Source organism: Formica exsecta, unplaced genomic scaffold, assembly GCF_003651465.1.
Source record: "Formica exsecta isolate Colony F162 unplaced genomic scaffold, ASM365146v1 scaffold211, whole genome shotgun sequence".
In the NCBI taxonomy this organism is placed as follows: domain Eukaryota; kingdom Metazoa; phylum Arthropoda; class Insecta; order Hymenoptera; family Formicidae; genus Formica; species Formica exsecta.
Window position 1 is genome coordinate 1,412,414 of NW_021849408.1, and position 23,855 is coordinate 1,436,268.

Genomic DNA, 23,855 nt, shown 5'->3' on the forward strand with positions numbered 1-23,855 from the left:
CCGAGAGTCGGTCGTCATCGTCGCCGTCGCGCGAAAACACAGACGGGAACCGGGAGCGAGAACGAAGAGAGAACGAAGCGAGAGAAGAAGAGAGAGAGGGAAAATTACGCGTTCGCTATATGGACCACGCGAGGCGAAAGTGAGACGGGGGAGGCAAGAGGGGGAGGGCAAGAGAATCGCTATGGAGGACGAGAGGAGGCACGCCGGAATGAGAGGGGACGCCAAGGGGGTATCGCGAAGAGAGAGAGAGAGAGAGAGAGAGAGAAAGAAAGAGAGAGACGAGATCCTCTCTTGGGTCCCCCTCGGCTGCTCATAACTACTCGGGGCCGGGAACGGTGGGAGAAACGCCCTTGACTCGGACTTGGTGGTTGGCGGGGGAGTGGGACCACGGTGCGGCCTTGAGTCGGCCCGTCTCGTTCCCCACGACCAGCGTTTCTCAATCTCGCGGTCTGGGGTCCATCCCGCCGAACCCGCCGAACCGCGCCGTAAGCGATGAAGATGCAGGAGCGGCTGTGGAGACTGATTTCTAGGGCTCGGGACGGGGAGCCCATGTAAGAGATATCTCTGATTCACACTCTGGGATGGTCTACACAACTCTTCCTTAAATAAAGAAATAAAGAAATATATGACAAGAGGAAAAAATATCGATATGATTTAATCGACGTCTGTAATTTTCTCAGACCCGGATGAACTCGTCGGTCAACAATGTCGGGATGAGGAGATCGTGCGTCCGAGTCAAACCGAGATTAAACACCCCGTATCTCCTTACGTCATTGTTTTCGCGGCGTTCCTGTTATTTCTCGAGGCCATCGCGTCGTGCTTCTTTTCGATGGAGCCGCGTCGCCAGACGGATCTGGAAGACGTATACAGGTGGATTTACGTTACGTAGGTCAAGTACGCGAACGTACTCTACATGTATCCAAGACCGAAAAGCGTTATTCACCGCGCATCGAGATAACGAGATGTCGCAATGAAATATGAAATCCACCTGTATAGAAGCATAAGAAGCATAATACATTTATATATCCTCTTTCTCTAATTTTCAAATTTCAAATTAATTTATGTGAATTATAAATAGCATAATGAAGAGAGAAGTTGCAACATATTTTATTTTGTCTCAAGTTAAAAACAACATTTCATCGGCGTGCGCGTTTCGGATCTCAACGTATGCAACGAGCAAGAGCGTCCAGCGAGAGAGCGAGGCGAACGGCATTAGCTGGCCGAAAACCTAATCACCGACAGATCGTCAGTCACGCGGGCATCTCTCGAAACGAGTCGACGGGCAAAAGCGGGGTTCAAGGTTCATGAACTTGGCACGACGATCGTCGCGACGGCCCTTATGAGTGTGGCGCAGCCACAACGAGGAGGTGCTCCCTCCCCCTCCCCCCGCTCCCTCTCCTCCCCATTCCCCTGCGGCTCTCTCTTTCTCCGGGACCCTCGCCCCTCTCGCGGCTCTCGGCCACGTGAACGAAATTCCTCGTCGACAAGAACGAGCGAAGGATCTTTGAAAAAAACATTCCGATGCGATTGCATCTATCGGTGCATCTCGTCGTGTTTACCGCCGCGCGAATCTCGTTAAAAGGTATAACGCGACGAAAAGATTCGGCTCGATATTTCGATATATGTCGAATTGATTCTTCAGCGGCGAGAGAATTATTTTCAGCCGAATATCTCCAGCGCGACGCTAAAGATCGCGGAGGATTCGCAGAATCGCGAAGGAACCTTAATACATCTCGTGTTCAAAATTAGCCGACTCTACCCTCGACGTGGAGAATCCACGGCTACGATGAATGCAACCGAATGCAGCACGTTGCTGAGACCCTCGCGAATTCACGCGGCGCGCTCCGGAAGGCGCGATCGAGGAAGTTGAGAACAAAACGCCTTTCGTCTGCCAGAAGCGTCTGCGAACGTCGTGGGATAGAGAGGAGGATGGTGGGACGGGGAGATATCGTGGAAGAGAAAGAGAAGACGGCGCGAAGGACCGGAGAGAGAGACGCTCAATGCCGACGAGCGAGAAGGAAGAAAGAAGCGAGGGAGAGAGGACGATCGGGATCGGCGAATTTCTTGAAAGGGGCATTATTTTAAGCGGTTTAGATTCGACTCGGGGGAAAAGACATGAATAAATTGTTTAAAAAAAAATCAGTTATCTATTCGTGGTAATTGTGGAAAATGCGATCTCTTCTCTCATGAATATGTTTAATTACACACTTAATTTGGTATTTATGCATTATTCGTAATTATGTGTATTTTATATTCATTGATTCACATCGATTTTTCGCTCGGGATCAAGATTTTTCCTTGTTAGTGGAGCTTTCGGGGCCCCGCGCACGTTAGATCCACCACTGATCGAGACGCCGAGGGGTCCCGGCGTCGCCCTCGCTGCGTCTCGTGCCGATCGTATAAACCTCACGGTGCACCGGTGTGCGAACACCCTTTATACTTTATTTTGCCTCCGCGAAATGCCTGGCTGACAGTTACTCCGAACGAAATAAAAGGTGCCTCTCCTCTCCTTCTTCCTCCATCTGGCCCTTCTCTCTCCATCCCACGGTCTCTCGGAAGAGAATCGCGGCTCCGAGGAAGTTGCTGCCACTTGGCCTACTACTCCACTCCGCTCTCTTCGCTCCGGTCGCTTCGCGGACGCCTCTGCCGGGGCTTTTCTTTTTTACGCGAACCCACTTCCTGCTCTCCGCGAGAGAGAACTTTGTTTTTCTTTCTTGTCCCTTCCCCTCGCGCGTCCACCCTTTCCCGCGCATCGGTCTCTCGCGTGTGTTCGCGGGTTCTTTCTCGTAGCTTCTTTCTCTCTTTTCCCCTTTTTTGTCGTTCTACCCAGGGACCCAGTCACCGGGAGATTATGTAACGCATAACGGAGAAATCTAAACAAGCACGACGAAATTTGCCGAGATAGGAAGACCGGATCCGCGTGCCACGCCAGTCGACTTCCTTTCGTATCTCTCTCTCTCTTGCGTATATCGCTCCTGGACCATAGGGCTGGAGAACGCAAGTAAATCCTGACTCGCTAATATTAAATTAGTGCCACAGTTTGTCGTTATTCTACTAATGTTCTGTTTTTATATAAAATTACCCACTTGAGCTTCTTTTTTCAAAAAGATTAAAAAATCATCTTTTAGATGCGTGTACATACGTGATGTAAAAACATCGTATCGTGTAACCAATGTGAGTATGTGTAATAATGTCTAAATACTTTCATAAATAAAAATATTATTAGAACCAATTCTAAAGAAGAAATTGAAATGGAAATTCGAGTCTCTTTTTTTCGAAGAGTTTGTTACACAGACTATAAAAGAGTCTGTAATACAAACTTTTATAAGGAAACAAAGGAGAGAAATACATGTTTTCATTTTATAAAAATAATATTAGCGAGCCAGAATTCACCGCGAACTTGCACGTTCTGTACCATTAAATATATCCACATGTTAAAGATTTTTTAAAGTTCTAAAAATTTAAAGATGCTAAAAGAGGAAATGAGATAACAACTTTAGTTTTTTGCCCTTCCTCTCTCTATAAAAATTTCTCAAAATTTAAAAATTTTAAAAAAGAAAATAGACTTGAGTTTTTTGTTTTTCCTATAAGTCTGTATTACTTTTTAAGATTCGAAAGATTGAGTGTAAAGCTTGTTAAGAACATGAGAAAATAAAATTTGAATTAATTTTCTCGATTCTTTAAAGAGAAGTGATTTTAAAAAAATCAATAAATTCAAGACTTTACAAGTTTTTAGCAACTACTGATCTGGTACCGAAGGGGGCTAAAAGGCTAAAATATTTAAAAATTAAGGATCCAAGCAAGGCTTTCTCAAGATCGTCACCAACAGCTTCGCGGCTATTTGACGGCGTTATGTAGCCTGCGCTTGACGGGACACTGCGTGCGTGCGATGTGTGTGTATGTGCGTTAGTAGTTACTACCGTCTGGCTGTTATTACGAGTCGCCGGGCCGGACCGGCGAAGGACTGCTATGCAAAGGACCCTCGCCGGCGGCGGCGTTTGCATACTAGTAGATTAGTTCGCCGGGTTTCGCTGTAGTTTCGTCGCGCGTCTCACCCAATTCCGGGACGGGGATGAATAAACCAACAGCAACAGGTTAATCGCTAGCCCGGGCTCGCAAAACGCGCGCCGCAAACGTTAATCGTTTTATTACTACGCGCGTTCACCGTTCATCTCCAAGTTCGCGGGACGCGCGAAACGCGAAAATTGACACCGCGACGCATATCGCGCGCCCGTTATATAGCACGAGACGCGTTTATTATTTTATTAATCGAACACGATCCATCGTTCTCTCTTCCTTTGTCAAGCTTCGCCATCGCTGCTAATCAAAGCGTACAATTGGTGCGCGCACACACACACACACACAACAAATATATTTATATATAGTCCATTGTTATACGTTGCATTATTCGTAACGCCATCCCGAAAAATTTAACGCGATATTCTTATCGATTCTCGTATTGTGTAATTTGACACGACATATGTATGACATAGGGGATTGACGTGTCTGACAACTTGTTGCCCCTTGGATTTAACTTTATCGTCGAAAGCGTCCTCCGCTCGTAAAAAAATGCTTCGATGACAGTATGATGAATCGATTTGTTGGGATTCGTATCTCGCGGATCCTCGCTTTTTAAATTCGCGAATCTCTAATCAAAAAATCAAAAGTAACGGCAGAATGTAAAGCAATCGCTCAGAAACTTGAGAGATGAAATTTAGATTTTAATTTGTTCAATTCTCTCTAAAGAGAACTGGTTTATAAAGATCACAGTTGCACTCGACTATTCGAGTCCACTAAACGCGTTATTTTAAATTATAATCATAAAGAGAGATATTTTTCTTCGATTTTTTTTTTTTTTTTCAGAGATGTGATAAATCTGAAGTCTCCATTTTATGAGATATCATTATGATTGACGATACAAACGGACCACCGCTGCGCTTTGTTTTTGCGAGGCATGCCGCGTCGCGCATTTGTGCATTGAAGCCTGTCCGACTATTTACCTGTTCAAAAACGTATCTCGTTTTATTTTTTTTAATCGTAGCTACCTGCTACGCCAATGAAACGCTCGCCGACCTTCGAATCGGAGCCTGACCGTTTTTGTGTATCGTGCCGGTAGCCCGGAGAACGGGCCCCTCCTCTCTCTCAAAGAGTGGAAATAAACCTGGAGAGGAGGTGTACACACAGAGAGGAGAGGACTCCTAAGAAAGGATGGAAGGGAACAGCGGCGCGAGTAGTCAGGAAGAAATGTATGGTAGGAGAGTAACGACATACTCTACAGAGTGATTCATAAGTCTGCTCGCACAGGCGATGGTGTCCGATAGCTGAATCATTAATAGTTTGCCGTAGCGCGAAATAAGCGATTTTTATGAATATTGCCTTTGTTAGGAACGTTGAACATTCTAAATGTTTCTTTAAAATTCCCGTCCTCTCATCGCGTTAGAACGAAGGTATACGGATATCGATATTGCGAGAGTGCATCTATCATGATTGGTGCATATTACGCATCTAATGCATATATATATATTTCTTTATATGATAATCTTCGATTGATTATTGACGTTTTGAAAGATCCAGTCACACGATAACATTAGCGCCTTCGATATTGCGAAATCGATAAATTCGATGGTTATACGAATAAAAATACAATTATCGAGCGTTAACGACGATACGTATTCTACGTGTAAAAGGAATAAATTATCACTGATGTGAGCCAAAAATCAAAGCTTGCCTTATATCGAGAAGCGTCCCTTTTTTCTTCTTCATATAAGGCACAAGCTCGATTTTTAAAAAATATCTTTAATAATCGTCTCAATTTAAGATTGCTTTCCTTACGATACGATATGATTGTCGGTTTATAAATCTTTTTCCCCTCTTGCGGACTTAAAAGCTCTCGACTATTGATTCTCATCTCAACTCGTAATATACGCAATTAACGAACGCTCGTTTGGTATACGCAAAGTTAGATACAATTGTATATATAATTTTGTAAAGCGATTGTGCAGAGAGTATATAGTGAACAAGAGACAAAAAGAAAATGTGATCGATCGATTAATACGTAGCGGTGTGCCATGATCTTTTACGAACGTTAGTCGCGGCATGTAAAAAATTTGCACGGGCGATAATTGACGAGTAAAAAGTGAAATCTCACCACGTCCAATCCGCATAGGTGAAAACGTGAGCTGACGCGTCGCGGCAATCAAATATCTACATAGATATATATATATGTATATACGTACATTTTCAGGAACTTTTAAACTACGCCAAGCGGAAATCAAATACGAAGGATCATGGTGACTTTCTTTACATTGAAGAAATATCGCTACAAATTTATGACACATGATACATACACAAAATATACATATATACATATTAATATAAATAGATCATCGTACAGATGCTCCGAGAACATTGCAGGCATCTTCCACGCTCTACCAAAGAATACGTAATTCAGTGTGACTTATAGAGAGAGAATATGAATAATATAATAATAATAATAATAGTGATAACAATAATAATTATAATAATAATAACAATATTTACATTTTAATGACCGTTTTCAAGTCGTTTTCTGACGTATCGATAAGACAATGCAAAGAAGTGACAATCCCGAAAGATGGTTTTCGAACAAGCCGGAAACAATTTTATCGACAAGATAATAGCGTTGCGTATTTTACTTTATCTTAACTCGATTTATTTTATATGTGTGTTTTTCTCTTCATATATTTATCACACGCGAGAAATACTAATTTTTCGTGTGAGCACATATACGCATTAAGAATTTTAATATATATATTACGTGTGTGTATTGCCATAATTTTCTCTAGAAAGTGAAAAAGATGTTTGATCAGCTTCCGACTTCGATCTTTCTGATTGCAAATGCGACTGTAGTATTTAAACATTCGTTATAGATTACAACGCGAACCGAACGCAGATTCGGCCTGATTTCCTTAATCTTGAAATACGCGAGTGATTTTTTCATCGAACGCATATACTCTCTTGTGTTGTATAGACTTTAATTACTTTCCGCAAACACAACGACATAGAAAAAAAAAAAAACTCAGCCCACTGTTTCCGACTGATCTTAAATCGGTCTTTTAACACGGATTGCTCGACTCTTCAGCGCGCCACAATGTTTTTCATCCTTTTTCAATAAGACGGTTTCCCTCGTGAGATTGCACGCGGTTACACGACACGTGTCACTTAATCAAAAAAATGTTATACGTATTATATATAGATGCGCGTTACATGAGAGACGGTAAAGTATTGGGACGCACGGATAACTAACTTCCGGAAATGTACAATTGCGCGGCGTCATTATCATTATTATTATTATTATTCTCGTATACCGGACGCGCCGGACCAATTAAAACCCGGGGAGAGAGAAATCTGCCCGTCCGGCGATGTGTTATGTCGTGACTCTGTCGATCGAAATTACATAATCGAAATTTGACAGACGCGTTAACGCACGTGTGTCGCAATACTATGTCGTTCTCGCGTACGCGTTTCTCGGTATACGCTAAACGATTAAACAAATGGGAATCACTAGTGTGTGTGTGTAAATAGAGAACCACGGGTTCTGTAATTTTACAATTCTTGAGAGTGACCGAGAGAGAAAGAGAAAAAGAGAGAGAGAGAGAAAGAGAGAAAAAAAGACATACGAATGTTCGTCAGAATAATAATAATGATAATTCACACACATACACACAAATATATTGCGTATCTCGCGCCTAGTAGACTGCAAATAGTAGTCGTTTGAAAGTCCGAACGTCGTGTTTTGGGGGGCACGAACAGGAAGTGTATAGTGTTTACTTGCAGCAAGTCCATACATCGACGGAAGTTTTGCGTCGCTTTCCGGACAATTACTTTTGTGATTTATTTGTATTATAATCGGAGGAGCGTCAAAAAGACAGGCACTCGGTGTCCGAGAAACCCCGTAAAAAAAAGTGAATTAAAAAAGAAATTGATAAATCGAATGATAAACATAGCTTGCAAGAGTAGCTTACGAGAACGATTGGAGAAATAATCCTTTTAATATCTTTCGCGGAATAAAGTATAATGATATAATAAAGTGCCGGATGTGGAGAATTAGAAAGAAGTTTGTTCTCTCTCTGTAACGAGATAGAGTCTTAATTTTTATGAAAGAATTCTCCGTTGAAAGGATTAAAATGGATTGTGTGGGAGAAAAAATGATAAATTTTCAATCTCCGGTAAATTTGTATGCAGAAATGTGTATGTATGGGAAAATCAATTTCTTTAAATTTCTACCTTTTTTTACGAAGGGGGAAAGCTTTATTCAAAGTCCAAAGACACAGAACAAAAACAAAAAAGTAGCCAAAGTCGTTTTCGCTCTTCGATAATTATATGAGTAATTGTCTTTTGTTTGACAGAAAGCGATGCAGAAAGTTGGTCGCGTTGTATCTACATATATTACTCCGCATACCTTGTTATTCAGCAGCAGTTGAACAGATGAATATGATTTATTGCAGAGAACCGTAATACCACAAGTGAAACCGTTCTAAGTATATTTGTTATACACACATATTGTTACCATTGCCACATGAAAGCAATTATTAACTCCATAGTCTGGGCCATTGTTAGACGAACGAGAACTCGGGACTGTTTCTTGAAGTAGGATTGCTTACATAAAGCTGAAATTATTTTTTTTTAATATCCGTGTGTAATTGCGTCCCCTTTTAGAATGTAATAATTATTGTCCGAAGGACAATTAAAATAGAGGATTTTCAAAATCTAAGAAACAAAAAATTTCGCGAGAACTTCAACAATCGGATTTTAAGCGCAAAAGAAAAATGCTCGCATCGCGACACGTTTTAATTTTTTTCTAATTATCTAGGAATAATTTTCGCGGTTTAATTGTAATAATTGTGCTTCCCTACAATTTCGCGTATTACTTCTTTTTAATGGTCGATATTTTTTTTTTTTTTTTTTTTTTTTTTTTTTTTTTTTTTGAACGGACGCACGCAATCCTACGTCAAGGAAGAAGACAAAGTTGCAGGAAAGTATGAGACAAGTTATCGTAATAGCCGCCGATTACTCCGTAACAATGGCAACGCCCGTACGTATGAAGTCTGTAATCGAAATGCTTTATATTTTTACACCGAACAAAGCAGTATATAACGTACAATAAAACAATAAAACATGTCCTTCCATAACATGCAACCTCAAGATGACAAATGTTAAATTTTTATTTTTACAACAGCCCACTATCACTTCCGATATCTGAGCTATATATTTGGGCGTATAATTATATAGTTGAGATTATTAATTAGGATATTATAAAGTCGGCTAGATTCATTTTAATCGACTCACAATTTTACGATTTCTACACGAATGATCGTCTACTGTAATATACGCATTATACGATACGTATACATATGTTAGTGATATTATACCGTGCGACGAGATGCGGCCGTTAATCCGCGATCATCAAAAATTACGAAAGTGTTAATTTCTTCACGAGACACTCTTCTGCGAAATTGTGCGAAACGAGCTGGCCTGTCCAAATAGATATAGTTAGCGTTCCATTCGTCCGTTGTCTTCACAGCACCGATTGTATTATATTATACATTGACGCTAGTTAATTCCGAATATCTTCAAAATCGCGAGATGTGTATGCGCTTCGAAGCGAGGAAATCAAAAAAAAAAAAAAAAAAAAAAGGAAGAGAAGCAAATGGTACCAAAGGCGAATGCACGCGTTTAACTTTACGATCGACACAAAATGTACATATGTATTTATCTAAAAAAAAAAAGAAAATAATAATAGGTATACGAATGCGCACACACACGTACATACTTACGCAAAGGTTTCCATGCCGAATACCGTGTGTGTTAAATATTTTTCTCTCCGACGTATTAATTCTTTCGGCTATTTCATACGCAAGATATAAAATCAAACGAAGAGCGAGATATCGATGTAATTTCGCGTGCGCGCGACAGACTTTGATGTGCTCCAATGTAATTTAAATCAACGATGACCGATTGAACAAGCATCGATCGAATCTCGCGAGATTAAAATACGCAACGATCGTTCGATTCGGGATTCCAATGAATGCTCGCGTCTCGTGCGATTTCTTTTCGAGATAATCTCTAAATTTAACGGAAAGAACGTCACGCGATTAAAACGTGGAATAAGAGTTTTATATTATTTAAACGGCGCGAGAGAGCTACTTCGAACACTGTCGAGAGTCACGCGACTTTACGTGGGGCATCCTTCTTTTAATCAGAATCTCTTCGCAGAAATTTCGGCGTTCGAGCGAACGTTGACAGAATTAAAGCTGCAGTTCTGTTTAGTTTTTCATATACTTCGTTGATAAAAACAACTTCGGAATATATAATCCATCCAAGAGATAAAAGTTAGCTAATGCGAAGTCGTTACATGGCAAATGTTTGCGTACAAGACATGTCTTTTCATCGGCAACGGTCATTGCTGTTGTATTATCTGGTCGATCAACTTACAGTGTTTTATCGAGGTAGTTTTCTCATCCGATAAAACACTGTGCACGATTTTTATTATAGTATAGATATATCGTCGTATTTTTTATTTACATGATTTTTACATATACAGGTTGTATCGAAAGTCTCGCGATTTTTCACGATTCTCCGACGAATTTGGGATTATACGAATTATTTATTGCAAATCAAGAGGAGTTTTGGCGATTTAGGTCATCGAGATATATAAATGAATAATAAAATCTATCCTTCGAGATTTTCCTGGCAAACTCTTGAATTGCGATCTAAGGTACAATTGCAAATGTAAAAAATATTACGATCGATTAAATTTTAATCGAGAATTCTTTTCCGCTAACTTGGAGGAAACGCGCGACTTTTGATACGATCTGATACGTTTGACAGTATACGTTAAAAAGAGACAATTTAAACATATATAGTCGTGGGAGAACACCGGCGGACGAATCAAATGAAATTCACATTTTTTAGAACGCCTCTGTAATATGTACTAAGAGAACAACAACCGTACTTACTTGTACGTGAAAGTATACGTATCCGGGGGAAGGAAACTTCAAATATCCTCAAATCGCGACGGAATTTTCTTCGTACGGATGAAGCGAAGCGTCGCACCGCGCCACAAAATTGGACATTTTGGTCGAGAACGGTATGAAGGGAGGTATCGATATATCGAATCTACGACTGCGCGCGAAAACGAAGAGGAGAAGACTAGGAGGAGGGTAGTGCGCGCGTTGATTTGAAAGCCTGAAATTAATAATCAAAATTAAACGACTGGCGAAACATGTGATTTACTATTTTATAAAAAAAAAAAAAAAAAAAAAATACGGGGTCGGCCCTTAGGTAATTTAAAACAAAATTTGTGAAAAAAAAAAAAAAAAAAAAGAGATAAACCGAGGAAAATTCCCTTGTGAGAGAGTACGAGTGTGTATAAATAAAAAGATTTTTAAACATTATCGCGTACGTTTTCATCGTATCCGTTTTCTCATCCGAACAAAATTGCGAAGTCCTTTTCGTTTCTAAGTTATTTATTTCGCGTGTGTCGAATCGTTGGGACTTTGTTCGTAATATTATTAGCCGTTAGCAGAGAGATAAACATTTTTCTCGAGTAATTAAAAATCTTCAGAAGAAAAAGAACCGCGAATCGTTCACAGGAGAAAAAGTTACATACCACACGCTTACTGGAAAACACGAATATAAAATGTATTTCAAGACGTTTTCATGCAAAGCTGATGAATGTTTTACGTGTATTAAAAAATGTTCCCTTTTAATCCTATTAAAACTTACAAAATATTATAAGTATTATACTTTACTTGTATATATACATATGTGATAAAAAAAATACATATATATATATCTATATATACATCTTGTTCTTGTGCGTAAAATTTATATTCGTGACCTGTTCTCCGTAAAGCAAGTGTATACATTGAAACATATTATATGTGCATAGTTAATTCGTAATATAATGCAGGTATATATGTTAAAATCTTGATACCGTGACAAGTATGATACCACTACGAATAAATTTGCAAATAAAAATTTTATATATTTACAGAAAAATATATATTTTTGACTGTCTACATATTTTTATAATTTGGGTCTTAGAATTTTATCAAGTCTATGCTTTAATATTAAATTAATAAAATGTGAAAAACAATTTCAATATGTGTGCAAAAACATAGAAAAGATATAGATAAAAATTTTATGTTCTATTATTTTAACAGGAATGTGTGTATTCATGTAAAATGTATATTTAATATTGTACATATCTTAATTATACTAACCTACTCAATTTCACTTAATGTAGAAATCGTTTTAGCTTTTGTAGACTTCATTACGAAGTAGAATGTGTATTGTATGACTGCTTATCACAGCTCTGCAATAAGATATAAGTTTGTACATGTTCAGTGAATTGGCAAATACGTTAGTAATTTTTTAGATGGGAAAACTTTGCAAGAGTTGTTTATTTTAAACATATAGTTTCTTAAATATCGTTCGATGGCACCATATCTAAGCCGGAAGCCGTACTAACGCTAGGTAAACTACTGTCACTCCAATCAGGATGTGGATAATCCCGTAATGGACTCGGTACATTAACAGGTATCCTATTGTGTATATCATATCCTTGCTTCCTCATGTCAGAAACCATTGGTTTAGTAGCTGTAACATTTTCAAGAATTTTCGATGTATTACGACAAAACGAATTTTTTGTATTATCTTTTTGTCTTTCCTCAAATCTGGAAAACTTTCTCATTTTGCACATATTCTCTTTATTATGCCTTTTTTTTGAGGAATGATGTAAGCATTTTTTTGGAATCACATCGTTCACATTTCGATAAGGAAAAATATTATTTTTATTATTGTTATGCACTACTGTTCCTTTATCGTTCATAACTGTCAATATAATATAATACAATATAATATATGACCTAAATTATGAATCGAAATGATTTAATAATAACATTTTCGCTATTATATAAAGTAAATTCAAATAGACTTGCCTTGATTGTGGTCGGGGATTATAGTATGCGATGATTCCCCGTCGAGTAAGCTAACAAATTCCAAACGGGCTGAATCTCTAATGGGTATGTCTTTATTTAGGGTAACATGTTCTTGAGAGGCATGTTCTACTGTAGAAACATCTGTTAAATCGTGCCAGGATTTATTAGAGTGACCGGAAAAACTTGACGTAGGAGATGAATATGCGAGCCCTGTTTGGATAGCCGATACTTGAGAGCTTGTACTTCCTTCGTTCGCAAATACTTCATTTAAATTTCTTAATTTGAGTTTTTCAATTTGATTTTGTAGATCTCTGTAATATATAAATTGATAATACATCGATTATATATGATTTTTAAATAGATAAGTGTCACAAATATGTTTTTCAATTCACTGTGATGGATTCATTGATTGTTGTGCAATTTCTATCATTAAAAATTGCGCATCCACGAATGACATCAAAAATTTGTAGAGACACATGCATATACAAAGAACTAACAGAAAAATACTAACATTATTATTTTTTGATATTCGATGATTAACGTATCCTTGTAAGAAGACAATTTTGAAAGTTTATCTTTATCCATTATCAGATATTCGTTAAGTCGTGCAAGTTCTGTTTGCTTAGTCAATTCTACTTTTAAATCTGAGATTATTCTTTCATTGTCTTCAATTTGTCGCTTTAATGCTGATATTGCTTCATCTTTAGCTTTTGTTACACGAGTTACTTCTGCCAATTTTTGCGTAAGCACCTCTGCATGGAGTACAACCTCTTTTTGTTTTTGATTTGCTTCCTGGATTTGTGTATCTTGCTCTCGAATTAAACTGATTTGAAATAAAACAGAAAAGTTTAAAAACTGAAACTAAATTCCTGGTTTCCCCCATTATTATTGATGTATTGTACATCAAACCTTTGAAATTTTTCTCGTTCTAACACCCACGATTTGCACAAAGCCTTCATTTGTTTACTAGACTCCTTTAATTGAAGTGTACCAGCTTCTAGCGTGTCTATTTTCAAATCCTATAGAAATAAATAATAGAATATATATAATAAAAATGGAAATTTGACAAAACTTATAAAACATGCAATGTTCATAAGTGCATGTAAATTGCAAAACACTATATACCTCAGATATTGGTTTTGCAGAGCTTACAGGTATCCTGAACAGTACTTGTTCTATTTCAGTAAAGATTTCACAAGTTCTATCATCTTTCTTCATAACTAAATCCTTTAATTCTTTTATTAAAAAGCTTAATGTATGTACTGGATTAAATTCAGCAAATCTATTGGTATTATTGGATATTTCAGGACATTGTACGGCACGATCTTGAACAAAGATACATGAGGCTTGTGAATTCTTCCTCGATTTCTCCCGAGAAGATATTCCTTTGGATGAAATTGTACCAGTATGTTTTTGGACATGCTAAATATAAGAAATAATTCAAATACAAAATCGAAAACACCTATAAATGTTAAGATCATACTTAATGTATAATACTCACATTACATCCATTTTGCTGTATCCTTTCAGAATTTGAATTCTTGTTGGTATCTTTATTTTCGCTATGTTTAAAGGATTGTGCTTTCATATATAATAAATTCTGCTCTCCAAATATGGAACCCCAGCTTGGTGGTATTTCACTATTACTGGTTGCAGACTTTTTTCTTTCAGTTTTCTGTCCAGGACTAGAAATTATAGGTGAAGTATGTTTCTGACCTTCAGCTTTTCTATTCCTTATTACCGTGACTTCCACAATATCCCCTTTACTGAGTAATAAAACTTCTTTGGCAGGGCTTGCTGTTAAGGGCTGCATTGAAATAAGAATTATACAAATGTATTATGATAGATGATTTGTGATAGAAATTGTATTATAAGGAATTTTGTAAGACCTTATGTCCTGCATCATGTGTTTTCAAAGTTTGTGGATGCTTTCCAGTTTTTTTGTTCGTAGCAGTTATCCTCGCAGGTGTATTTGTTTTAGTGCTCATTGTGTTACGTTGATTGCTAGACGTCGTTGCATATTCTTTTATAAATATTGTATCTATGTGGTTTTACAAAACTCTATAGAAATATGAAAAAATGAAAAATATTATTTCGATGGTGACAGATGATTGATGTTCTAATCTACGCGTCTAACCTGAAGATACAAAAATACAATTTTATATATTACCTCCGCAGTAGAGATTACAATATTTAGAATCAATATTAGAGAGAAAAAGAGAAATAGCCGGATTATTAGGTATTTGATGTATCTGAAACGTGTTTTCGGAGCATTATATTAGGTGAAGTTTCCATAAAAAACACGCGCCAAAAAATTCTCTATTCTACCGGTGCAGCCTTCCACCAATGGACACGTGAGTGACTAGTGATCCACATACGATCGAGTTCACTGTTGTAAGATGCGTTCGAAAAACTTACCCATAGAATAAAGTAGGATTTTGATTGACCAATCAGACCAAATAAATTTTTGGTCCTTTGTCCTGATTGGTCAATTAAACGCTACTTTACCTTATGAGTAAGATTTCCGATCGCACCTCGAATTGTCGGTGAGCCGCGCGCGAACGGCGTGGCCGAGATATATGTTCATTCCAGTGTTCGTTCAATTAACGATACGTACTGTGAACGTGTCGCAAGTCGCAATACGGAAGATGTGATTGTATCGTCTTTCACGCGTGATAACGCAACACTACGCAGGTTGCTTCGGGAGCGCGAGGTCGACGCGCACATATACAAACACACGTATATATATATATATATATTCGACGAGAGACATAGCAGTATTTAAGTTGACGTTCGTAGTGCGTGTGATTCCGATTTCGTTCTTGTAAACATGGTGTTTGGATTCATCATGAAATAATTGTTTTTTTTCCCTTCACGAGATCGATCAGCGTGCGAGGAACGGACGCGAATCACCGAACCGAGGTCCGAGAACAGTGGTGTATCATGTGATTCTTACATCGTGAATATCACGAAAAAGTATGGGCACATCTCCGTTATACGGTAAGCTTACTTGCTCTCTGCCATTAGAACGCCCCTCTTTGTGAATTTCGCGTTTTGAAAAATTTCAATAATGCAACAATTATCGAGCATCCTTATCGATTACGTAGTCCCGCTACTACTTGCTACTTCTCGTGATAACGCGATTTCGTCGCAACTTTGTCCCTATGTATGTACTATTGTCTCGATTACCGCTATCAAAAATTATGTTAGATCGTGTGGTTATTTTTATATCCGATCGTTGTTTATGTTTCATTTGAGAATTTTCGGTGTTGTTGCATTCTTAAAGAAATTATATTGTATAAACAACGTGATTGATTTATTCATATTTTTCACCGGCATTTGCAACGAATATATCGTTTACTAGGTTATGACACTTTTTATAAATACACAAGTCGCTATATATAGATATTATAAATTTATTATGAAATTATTATAATTTTTTTTGCTGAACAGGGAAACACTGTATGATTTAGTAATAAAGTTGGAGTATCTTGGTACTTTACCATGGAACAATCGGACACAGTGCAGATGCAAATTCTTCAAGTCGAAGAGATACCAACAGATATCAATGTGCAAACAATTCAAATCGCTAATGAAGATGTGAAAGCTGCTACCTCTACAGAAGGTAGCCAAGATTCGCCAAAGGCCTGCAGCCCATCGTTAGAACCTACATTAGTAGCAGGTGATACAAATATCAATGTAGAAGTCGTAACAGAGGATTACTTGGACGCAAGCCATATTGATGTATCTGTTAAAGATATTAACAGCGATGCCGGGTATAATAATCAGGTAGAATCTGAATTGAACCAGCCTGAAACAAAAGGTTATACATTAGAACAGGAACAGATCAAAATCTATGAACATATAAAGGATGAAACAATAGATTCGAATCATAAATTGCAATCTTTGCGCACTGAGGAAGATCAAAGTCAAATTGTGATAACTGAATCTAAAATAGAAGTAAAGCAGGAAACAACAGATATTTTAGAAAGTGTCTGTAATGTAGTAGAAGATGCAAATCAATCCGATAGTATAGATAAGCAATGTTTAACATTAGATGAATCTAGATTTAATGAACATGCTGGGGGCCAGGTTCATGATGCGCATGAATTAGTTAAAGAAACAATCAGAGAAATACATGATAATGACAGTAACCAAAATAGCTCAATAGTAACAGATGCTGAACTGACTAAATTAGTACAAGAGGAAGCAGAGGTAGTTGTAGTAGTAGAAACTATAGAACCAACAACAACAGATGCAACAGCAGACAATTTTATTGTCACTCTAGATGAAAAGGATGTTGATAAAGAGTGCAACCAAGAAAATGTAGTTACTTTACAGGAAAAAGAAATTAAAAAATCCAGGCATGGAGACAACGAGATTGATCTAATTGATTACAGCCAAGAAAGCGACGATACTATAATAGAAGTAACGGAAGTTATAGATGCTCCAGTTACGGAACAGGATGAGCAGCAGAATAACAAGGCCAAAGTGGAGAATAATGAATATCATATAGAATCTGTAAAATTAACTGATGAAAAAATTGCAATTTGCAAAGATATAAATGACGAAAATATTCAATCAAAAGCAGCTGACGGAGAAACTCTAATCAGTTCTAGTAATAAAGAAGATGATATCACTATTATCATAGATGAGAAAATCATAATCACGGAAGATGTTGATTCAGAACTTACAACAGATCAGCCACAAATTGAAAATGCCCATGAAGATATTGCAGATACTACCGAGCATAAACAAAATGACACATCTGCTCACGAAATACCGGTGGAGTCGTCGATGAAGAAGAGAAGCGTTATTCAAGATATTTTTGACGATTGGGGTGTCGAGAATACAGACGAAGATGCGCAATCGACTTCGAAAGTGCATGATACTGTAGAGATCGAATTGAAAAGTCTATTGGATGAAGCAAAATCAGATCAAGTTGTTACAAATGAATCTGTTCAAGATAAGACTCCATCCTCAAATAAAGAAACCACAGATGAGATACATAATGTCGTAGATACAAGCGAGAAGAGTATCAAGCATTCGACTGAACAAACGGAAAATCAAAAGAAAAATAAAGCGGTCGATCAAGATGCAGAGTCATTAAATAGGAGTGAGAAGAATTCTCCGGCATTAGCGGCGGATAAATCTTCGCGAAGTGTAGAGACGCGTGCCTTTAATAAAACGCCGCAATCGCATATCGCCACGTCGCTTCCTAAGAACCGNCGGCATTTAACCAGTCAGATAGCATCGCCAGCGGAAGTGACGGAGGTATTGAAGGAGCGTCTTCGCGAGAAGCAAAAGACGGTTGTAGACTCACCGCGTGGTCCGGACATATTCTTTGTGAAGAAATTAACGCAAAGATTGTCCAATAAATTGGCGGGTAGCTCGGTGAATCCGGTACCAGGGCTTATACCTCTGCCGCAGCAAGCCACTCCTTCCTCTCCTCCTTCTGCATCTTTACAATCGACGGTAGATAACTGTGATAAGAAGATAGCGAATGAGACAACGGAAACGAGTAAGGAGAGTAATTCCGACAACAAGGAACTATTGGCAATCTTGGAAGGCGATGTTGATCCCGATTGGTCCATCTTGAAACCTCCGACTCTTACGGAGGAAGGCAAAACTCCACCAAACGTAGGATCGCAATCAGATCATAGTGGGCCGCCGAAACTCGATCCATTAGTCGAACGGGAATTGGCGCTGAAGCAACTTCTTGAGTTGCCCGTAACGTCACCTAAGAAGATTTCACCTCGGAAGAAGAAAACTTTCCGAGCGGCACCTGGTAAAGTGTCTAAAGACGTGGAAATCCCACTCGCCATACAGGAGGAGAAGGAACTTGCCGGTATGGATTCGGCAAGCGAGAATGCGCAACCAAATACCAAATCTGTCGAGATAAACCTATGTTCTCCGCAAAAGAGCGATCAAAAAGATCACGGAATTGAAAAAGTAGTCACACGAGAAGAATCGAGATCGGGTAGGAAGCGCAAACCTACTGAAAAAGCGAGAGAACACGAGCAGAACACGATAAAACGGCAGAAGGTGTATAGGGGTAAACTATCATTGAGTAAGAAACAAACGCAGGAAAATATCTCTGATGAGAACACGACGATCGAGAATCATGTCGTGGCGAGCGACGCGCTGACGGATGCTGTAAATAATGAGAAAACTGTTGCGAAAGAAGTAGCAAATAAACCGGTCGAGGATAAAATAGATCCGATTTCGAATAAAATCGAAGGTTCTCGTCCGAAACCGAATCTTGCTAAGAAAGGCTCGCAACCTATCGCCAAGAGAAAGATAGTGGTCAAAAGATTGCTGCGTCAGAAGATGCCGGCTAGTGAAAAATCCGTTCGGTTGAAAGGTAAATTGACTCCTTCACCAAAGAAATCTCCCCCGAAGACTGTTTCAAAGTCGCAGAAGCGAACGGCCGAAAGTGCTTCTAGCGACGCGAAACCCAAGAAGAAGATTATAAACGAGATAGATAGATTACTGCAAGACGAGGGCGTCGTCAATTTACTGTACGATGTAGAACAACCGGACAAGAAGCGTCTGGTACCTATCACGAAGTCGCGTGCGAAGGTAATGGACCTGCAAAAGGTACAGCGCGAACTCAAAATCAGAAAGAAATTAGTTCGCAATGCCGTATTGCGATTACGCACATCGACGATCGCCGGTGTCACGAAAGTATCACCGAGATCGAAAAGAACGGCGATTCATCCAATTGATGTTCAAATGGACAGAAAGGTAGGAGAGCTAATCGCGTCACCGAAAACCTCTGCCTCGCCTACGGAGTTCATACTTCCGGCAAAGATTAGAAACGCGGCCGACGCGTCCATCATTATCAGGAGGCACTCGTCCAGTTCGTTCTCGAGCGCGTCCGGAAGTCCCAGAGTTAGCGTCGACGCGCCAGAGAAACCAGCGGAAACCGCCAAGACGGACGACGGAGCAGTTCACTCCTTGAGATCCGCCAAGAAGAGACGAGATTCGCAAGACGAGAAAATTATTAACGCAAAGAAAAGCAAGAAGAAAACAGTACAAAAGTCTGACCCAGATTCTGTTGCAGCTACTACTGGTACCATCAGTACTGCTACTACAATTACCACGACTACTAATGCTAATGCTATTCATAATGTGGACGAGAAGATCACTGTCGCTGCGCGTCCCAGTAAGAAGTCGGAAATCAAAAAGATCGACAAGACTGGTAAACAACAGGAAAATGTCCACACGTTTGAAGATAATGTTTCGAGTAAAGTTACGACTAGGTCGTCGAATGGCGCAGTAACGGGGAAAGTAACGGCGAAGAGCAGGCGTGCCGCGAAAAGCAAAGTGACTTTTGTCGGCAGGGCAAATGATCCGGATAATGCTGAAAACTCTTCTAAAGAGGAGGACGAATTATCCGCTTGTCTTGCTGAAGCGGCCACCGCTCTTTCGATCGTCAATGCCGGCGGTCGATCTGGAAATGTTACGTCTACACGAAAAAGCAAAGGTAAAAATTTCTATATCTCCACGATAGTATTTCCTTTTTTCTAAAATGAAGAAAAAATTATAATCACCTTGTTTATCTTTTTTTTTTTTTTTTTTTTTTTTTTTTTTTGTAAAAATAAGTAAGAATATTCAAAATATAATATATAATTGAATGAATTATATAATAATATACACGATTTACGGATATTCCAGTGAATGCAAGTAAAACGGACTTGGATAGTAACAAAACGAAAGTCGAAACGCAAGGTCAATTCAGCAATAACGAAATAAATGTGCGCCGGCATGGTAATCTCGTACAATTAATACTTACGCCATCCTCATCGACAAAAATCAGAAATGCTCTTACATTGCAGGTAAATAATCTTATAAATGTGTGCTCTCTTTCTCGCGCTCTATTTCTTTAAATGTTCTTGCTAAATATATGTATATTTTTGATGCTATATTAGGTGATGCAAGAATTCAGAGAGGCTCTGTCAATATTAAAAAGAGACGACGAATGCAGGGTAGTACTGTTCACTTCTACAGGTACAAGTTTCTGCGAAGGTCTCGATCTTTCAGCATTATTGCATACGAATAAGGAGGAACGACGGTCTGTCGCTCAGGAGTTGGCACACGCTGTCAAGTATGTATTTTTAATATGGAATTAGTACGATTGCTGATATTATAATTATAAAATTATAAACTTTTGTTTTTTGTTTCAAGGGAGTTCATCAAAAGTTTGGCGACTTTTAATAAACCTATAGTGGCTGGTGTACAAGGCGCTGCGATTGGACTCGGAGTGACGATGTTGCCTCTCTTCGATCTTGTAATTGCTAGCGATAAGGCGACATTTTGTACCCCTTATGGAAAATTAGGACAAATCGCTGAAGGAGCTGCGGTCTTTACCCTTTCACACATACTGGGCAGTGCAATTGTAAGTTTCAAGAAGTTTTTGTTTGCAAACATGAAAGAAAGAAAGGAAAACAAATTGCATCTACATTTCGACAGACGAGCGAACTTCTTTTGGGTGGAAGGACCTTAACGGCGAGCGAAGCGTTAAGAGCTGGTCTCGTTACTCGAGTTTTATGGCCTGATCGGTTTCAAGTAGAATTATTACCGTCATTGCGAGCTATGAGTGATCAATCGTCACAGGTAAGTTATGTGTTGTTTCTTGACATAATAATTTTAATAACAAGTTTCTAAAATTATGTATATTTCGTGTGCATATATAATATAATTATATACGTTATATCTAATTATACACTTTTAAAAATTTCTCTCAGATTAATTGAATCATAACGTAATACCTTTGTATCTTTACAAACGGTGACAGTAAGCCATGTAAGCTGGCCCAGAATAGAGCAATTCCTGTACATTTACTTGTGTCCTATTCTTGAAAATGCATAAGTGCTTTTCTGGACATGTGCATCTGTAATACGTTGAATATAAATCAGCTCGTATGTAGCCACAAAACTCCAAAGTTTCACACATTCTTTTCTGCACATTAAAAAATATACATTCAATAAATAAAACATGTTAAGGAAAATTAATAAACTAAAAATATGGAATTAGAGTCTTATATCACTGCATAGCTTAAACGGTTGGTTTTTTTTTACGTAAACAATATCAGTAATTTTATATATGATATTGTATAAATTATATAACAAGAGATTCTTAAATCATGCAGAAATAATAAAGTATAATAGAGATTATTTCTATAAATTATTATCTTGTAAAATGCAAAAATGGATTCTATCATGTTTATTATTACAAGATGTACCTTGACACACTTGAATATTTGAATGAGACCATGCTCTTCGTATGTGTATTTTTGTAGCTTCCAGTAATGTGTTTGCGGACATATGCAATTTATTGTTACATTGTATGGTATTATATAGTTGTTACTTGTATCACTTTCTCCATATACCATCATTGCTTCTTGTCTATGAGCGCAAATTTCTAGTTCCATTATTTGCGTGCAAAACTGTCAATGATGGGAAAGAGAAATGTGACTATTAGAAATATCAATTATAAAAATATTTTACAGATTGTCTCGATATTTTTTGTACCTTTAAAATTGATTTGTTATTGAGTGATACAGTTGAATTATCAATGGTTTTCGTCCATTGCCACGGACATTCTCTTCCATCAGGACAGTGGCAAAGTCTCTCTGTCAAACCGGACATCCAAAATCGGTCGTGAACTACGTTGCATACCTCGTAAGGTTTACAGTGATGTAAATCGCTCTCCCCTTCAACCTGTTTTGACGAATACAATAAAGATTTATCATTTGAAATGTCATACACTTTTAAGAGCGATCGAGTAATATTTACGCGATACAGATTTGTATATACGAACTCCCTTCATATACTTGAATGTAACATTGTTAGCCTTACTGCTGATTATCGTATATACACTTGCACCTATCATGGAAATAAGGAGATAGATTTTCACAAACATATTTACAACGACGTGCGTATTCTTGAATAGACACTGGATTCGATGGTTGCAATCGCGGGATTGATATTAACTCAAATGGCGATAATGCTAATATATTCTCGATTCCACATTTACTCCCACATGACTTGTAATTACGAAACTTGTTAATATTTATGACATCAGGCAGTTTTCTCTGCTTCGGTTGTAAGAGATACAAAAGTGCTATAATGTGTAATAAATCAAAATGGAAAAAGAATTGGAAAAAAATCCATTCTTTCTACAATATTGCACACATACATACATACTTTAACAGATATAAAAATACACTTGTATATATATATATAATTGAGAAAGAGCATTCATACAGCATATTGTAAAGATATATTTGCACATTTATACCATTGCAATTCTCTTATTAATTATATATATCTTTTATAAAAATCTCTGTCATTTCTAGTCTATGGAAGCAACAAAGGCTCTATTACGTCACAGTCTACGGAAAAAGTTAGATGCTGCGCTTGAATCAGAATCATATTTATTGATTCAGCATTGGTGCTCCATGGAGTGCCAGACTGCTATAAAAGCTTACATTGAAGGAAAAATACAATAAATCATGGTGAGCATGTGTTAAAATATCACAATCAATATTATATTTATTAAAATTAATTATTCATTATAGATATTTTATAATTTCAGTGTGCAAGTACTATCAATCGTGAGTCTGCGATATGTGTTAGAGAATGGAACTGATTGATATCTGTGTGGATAATGATACAAAAATTGTACTTCTGATACGACATTCTACGTCAATGCACGATATTCTTTAGATTTAAGATATAAATACTGAATCACACAAAAAGATCGACTATTTTACTATTAGAAAAAATCATTTAGATATAAATTTATTATATATAAATATATGTGTGTATGTATAAACATATATAAACATATAAACATATATAATAT

The 23,855-nt window shown here is 37.9% G+C and overlaps 3 protein-coding genes across 7 annotated transcripts; 1 reads left to right on the top strand and 2 right to left on the bottom strand.

Moving 5' to 3' along the window:
- Positions 1 to 8,928: 8,928 nt before the first annotated feature.
- On the bottom strand, positions 8,929 to 15,345 carry LOC115235139. Of its 5 annotated transcripts, XR_003883989.1 has the most exons (10): positions 15,154 to 15,345; positions 14,873 to 15,044; positions 14,485 to 14,790; positions 14,109 to 14,405; positions 13,893 to 14,002; positions 13,495 to 13,806; positions 12,984 to 13,294; positions 12,515 to 12,876; positions 12,267 to 12,358; positions 8,929 to 11,226 (listed from the first exon to the last, which is right to left on the bottom strand). XR_003883989.1 is itself a non-coding variant. In XM_029806720.1 (9 exons), the coding sequence occupies exons 2-9, from the start codon at positions 14,969 to 14,971 to the stop codon at positions 12,317 to 12,319; spliced, it is 1,839 nt and encodes a 612-aa protein (XP_029662580.1). In that variant the 5' UTR covers positions 14,972 to 15,044; positions 15,154 to 15,345; the 3' UTR covers positions 11,693 to 12,316. The 5 variants fall into 5 exon arrangements, 3 of the variants coding, with proteins under 3 accessions (XP_029662580.1, XP_029662581.1, XP_029662579.1); XR_003883988.1 differs by having other exon boundaries at positions 12,267 to 12,876; XM_029806720.1 differs by lacking the exon at positions 8,929 to 11,226 and having other exon boundaries at positions 11,693 to 12,358.
- Positions 15,346 to 15,518: 173 nt separating this feature from the next.
- Positions 15,519 to 23,838, top strand: LOC115235138. Its single transcript, XM_029806718.1, has 8 exons — positions 15,519 to 15,983; positions 16,437 to 20,472; positions 20,664 to 20,824; positions 20,918 to 21,093; positions 21,174 to 21,384; positions 21,459 to 21,602; positions 23,347 to 23,505; positions 23,586 to 23,838. Exons 2-7 carry the CDS (start codon positions 16,488 to 16,490, stop codon positions 23,497 to 23,499), a joined length of 4,830 nt encoding a protein of 1,609 aa, XP_029662578.1. The 5' UTR covers positions 15,519 to 15,983; positions 16,437 to 16,487; the 3' UTR covers positions 23,500 to 23,505; positions 23,586 to 23,838.
- On the bottom strand, positions 21,641 to 23,321 carry LOC115235140 (kappa-scoloptoxin(11)-Ssd1b-like). Its single transcript, XM_029806722.1, has 4 exons — positions 22,809 to 23,321; positions 22,520 to 22,708; positions 22,231 to 22,434; positions 21,641 to 21,947 (listed from the first exon to the last, which is right to left on the bottom strand). Exons 1-4 carry the CDS (start codon positions 22,908 to 22,910, stop codon positions 21,768 to 21,770), a joined length of 675 nt encoding a protein of 224 aa, XP_029662582.1. The 5' UTR covers positions 22,911 to 23,321; the 3' UTR covers positions 21,641 to 21,767.
- Positions 23,839 to 23,855: the final 17 nt, after the last annotated feature.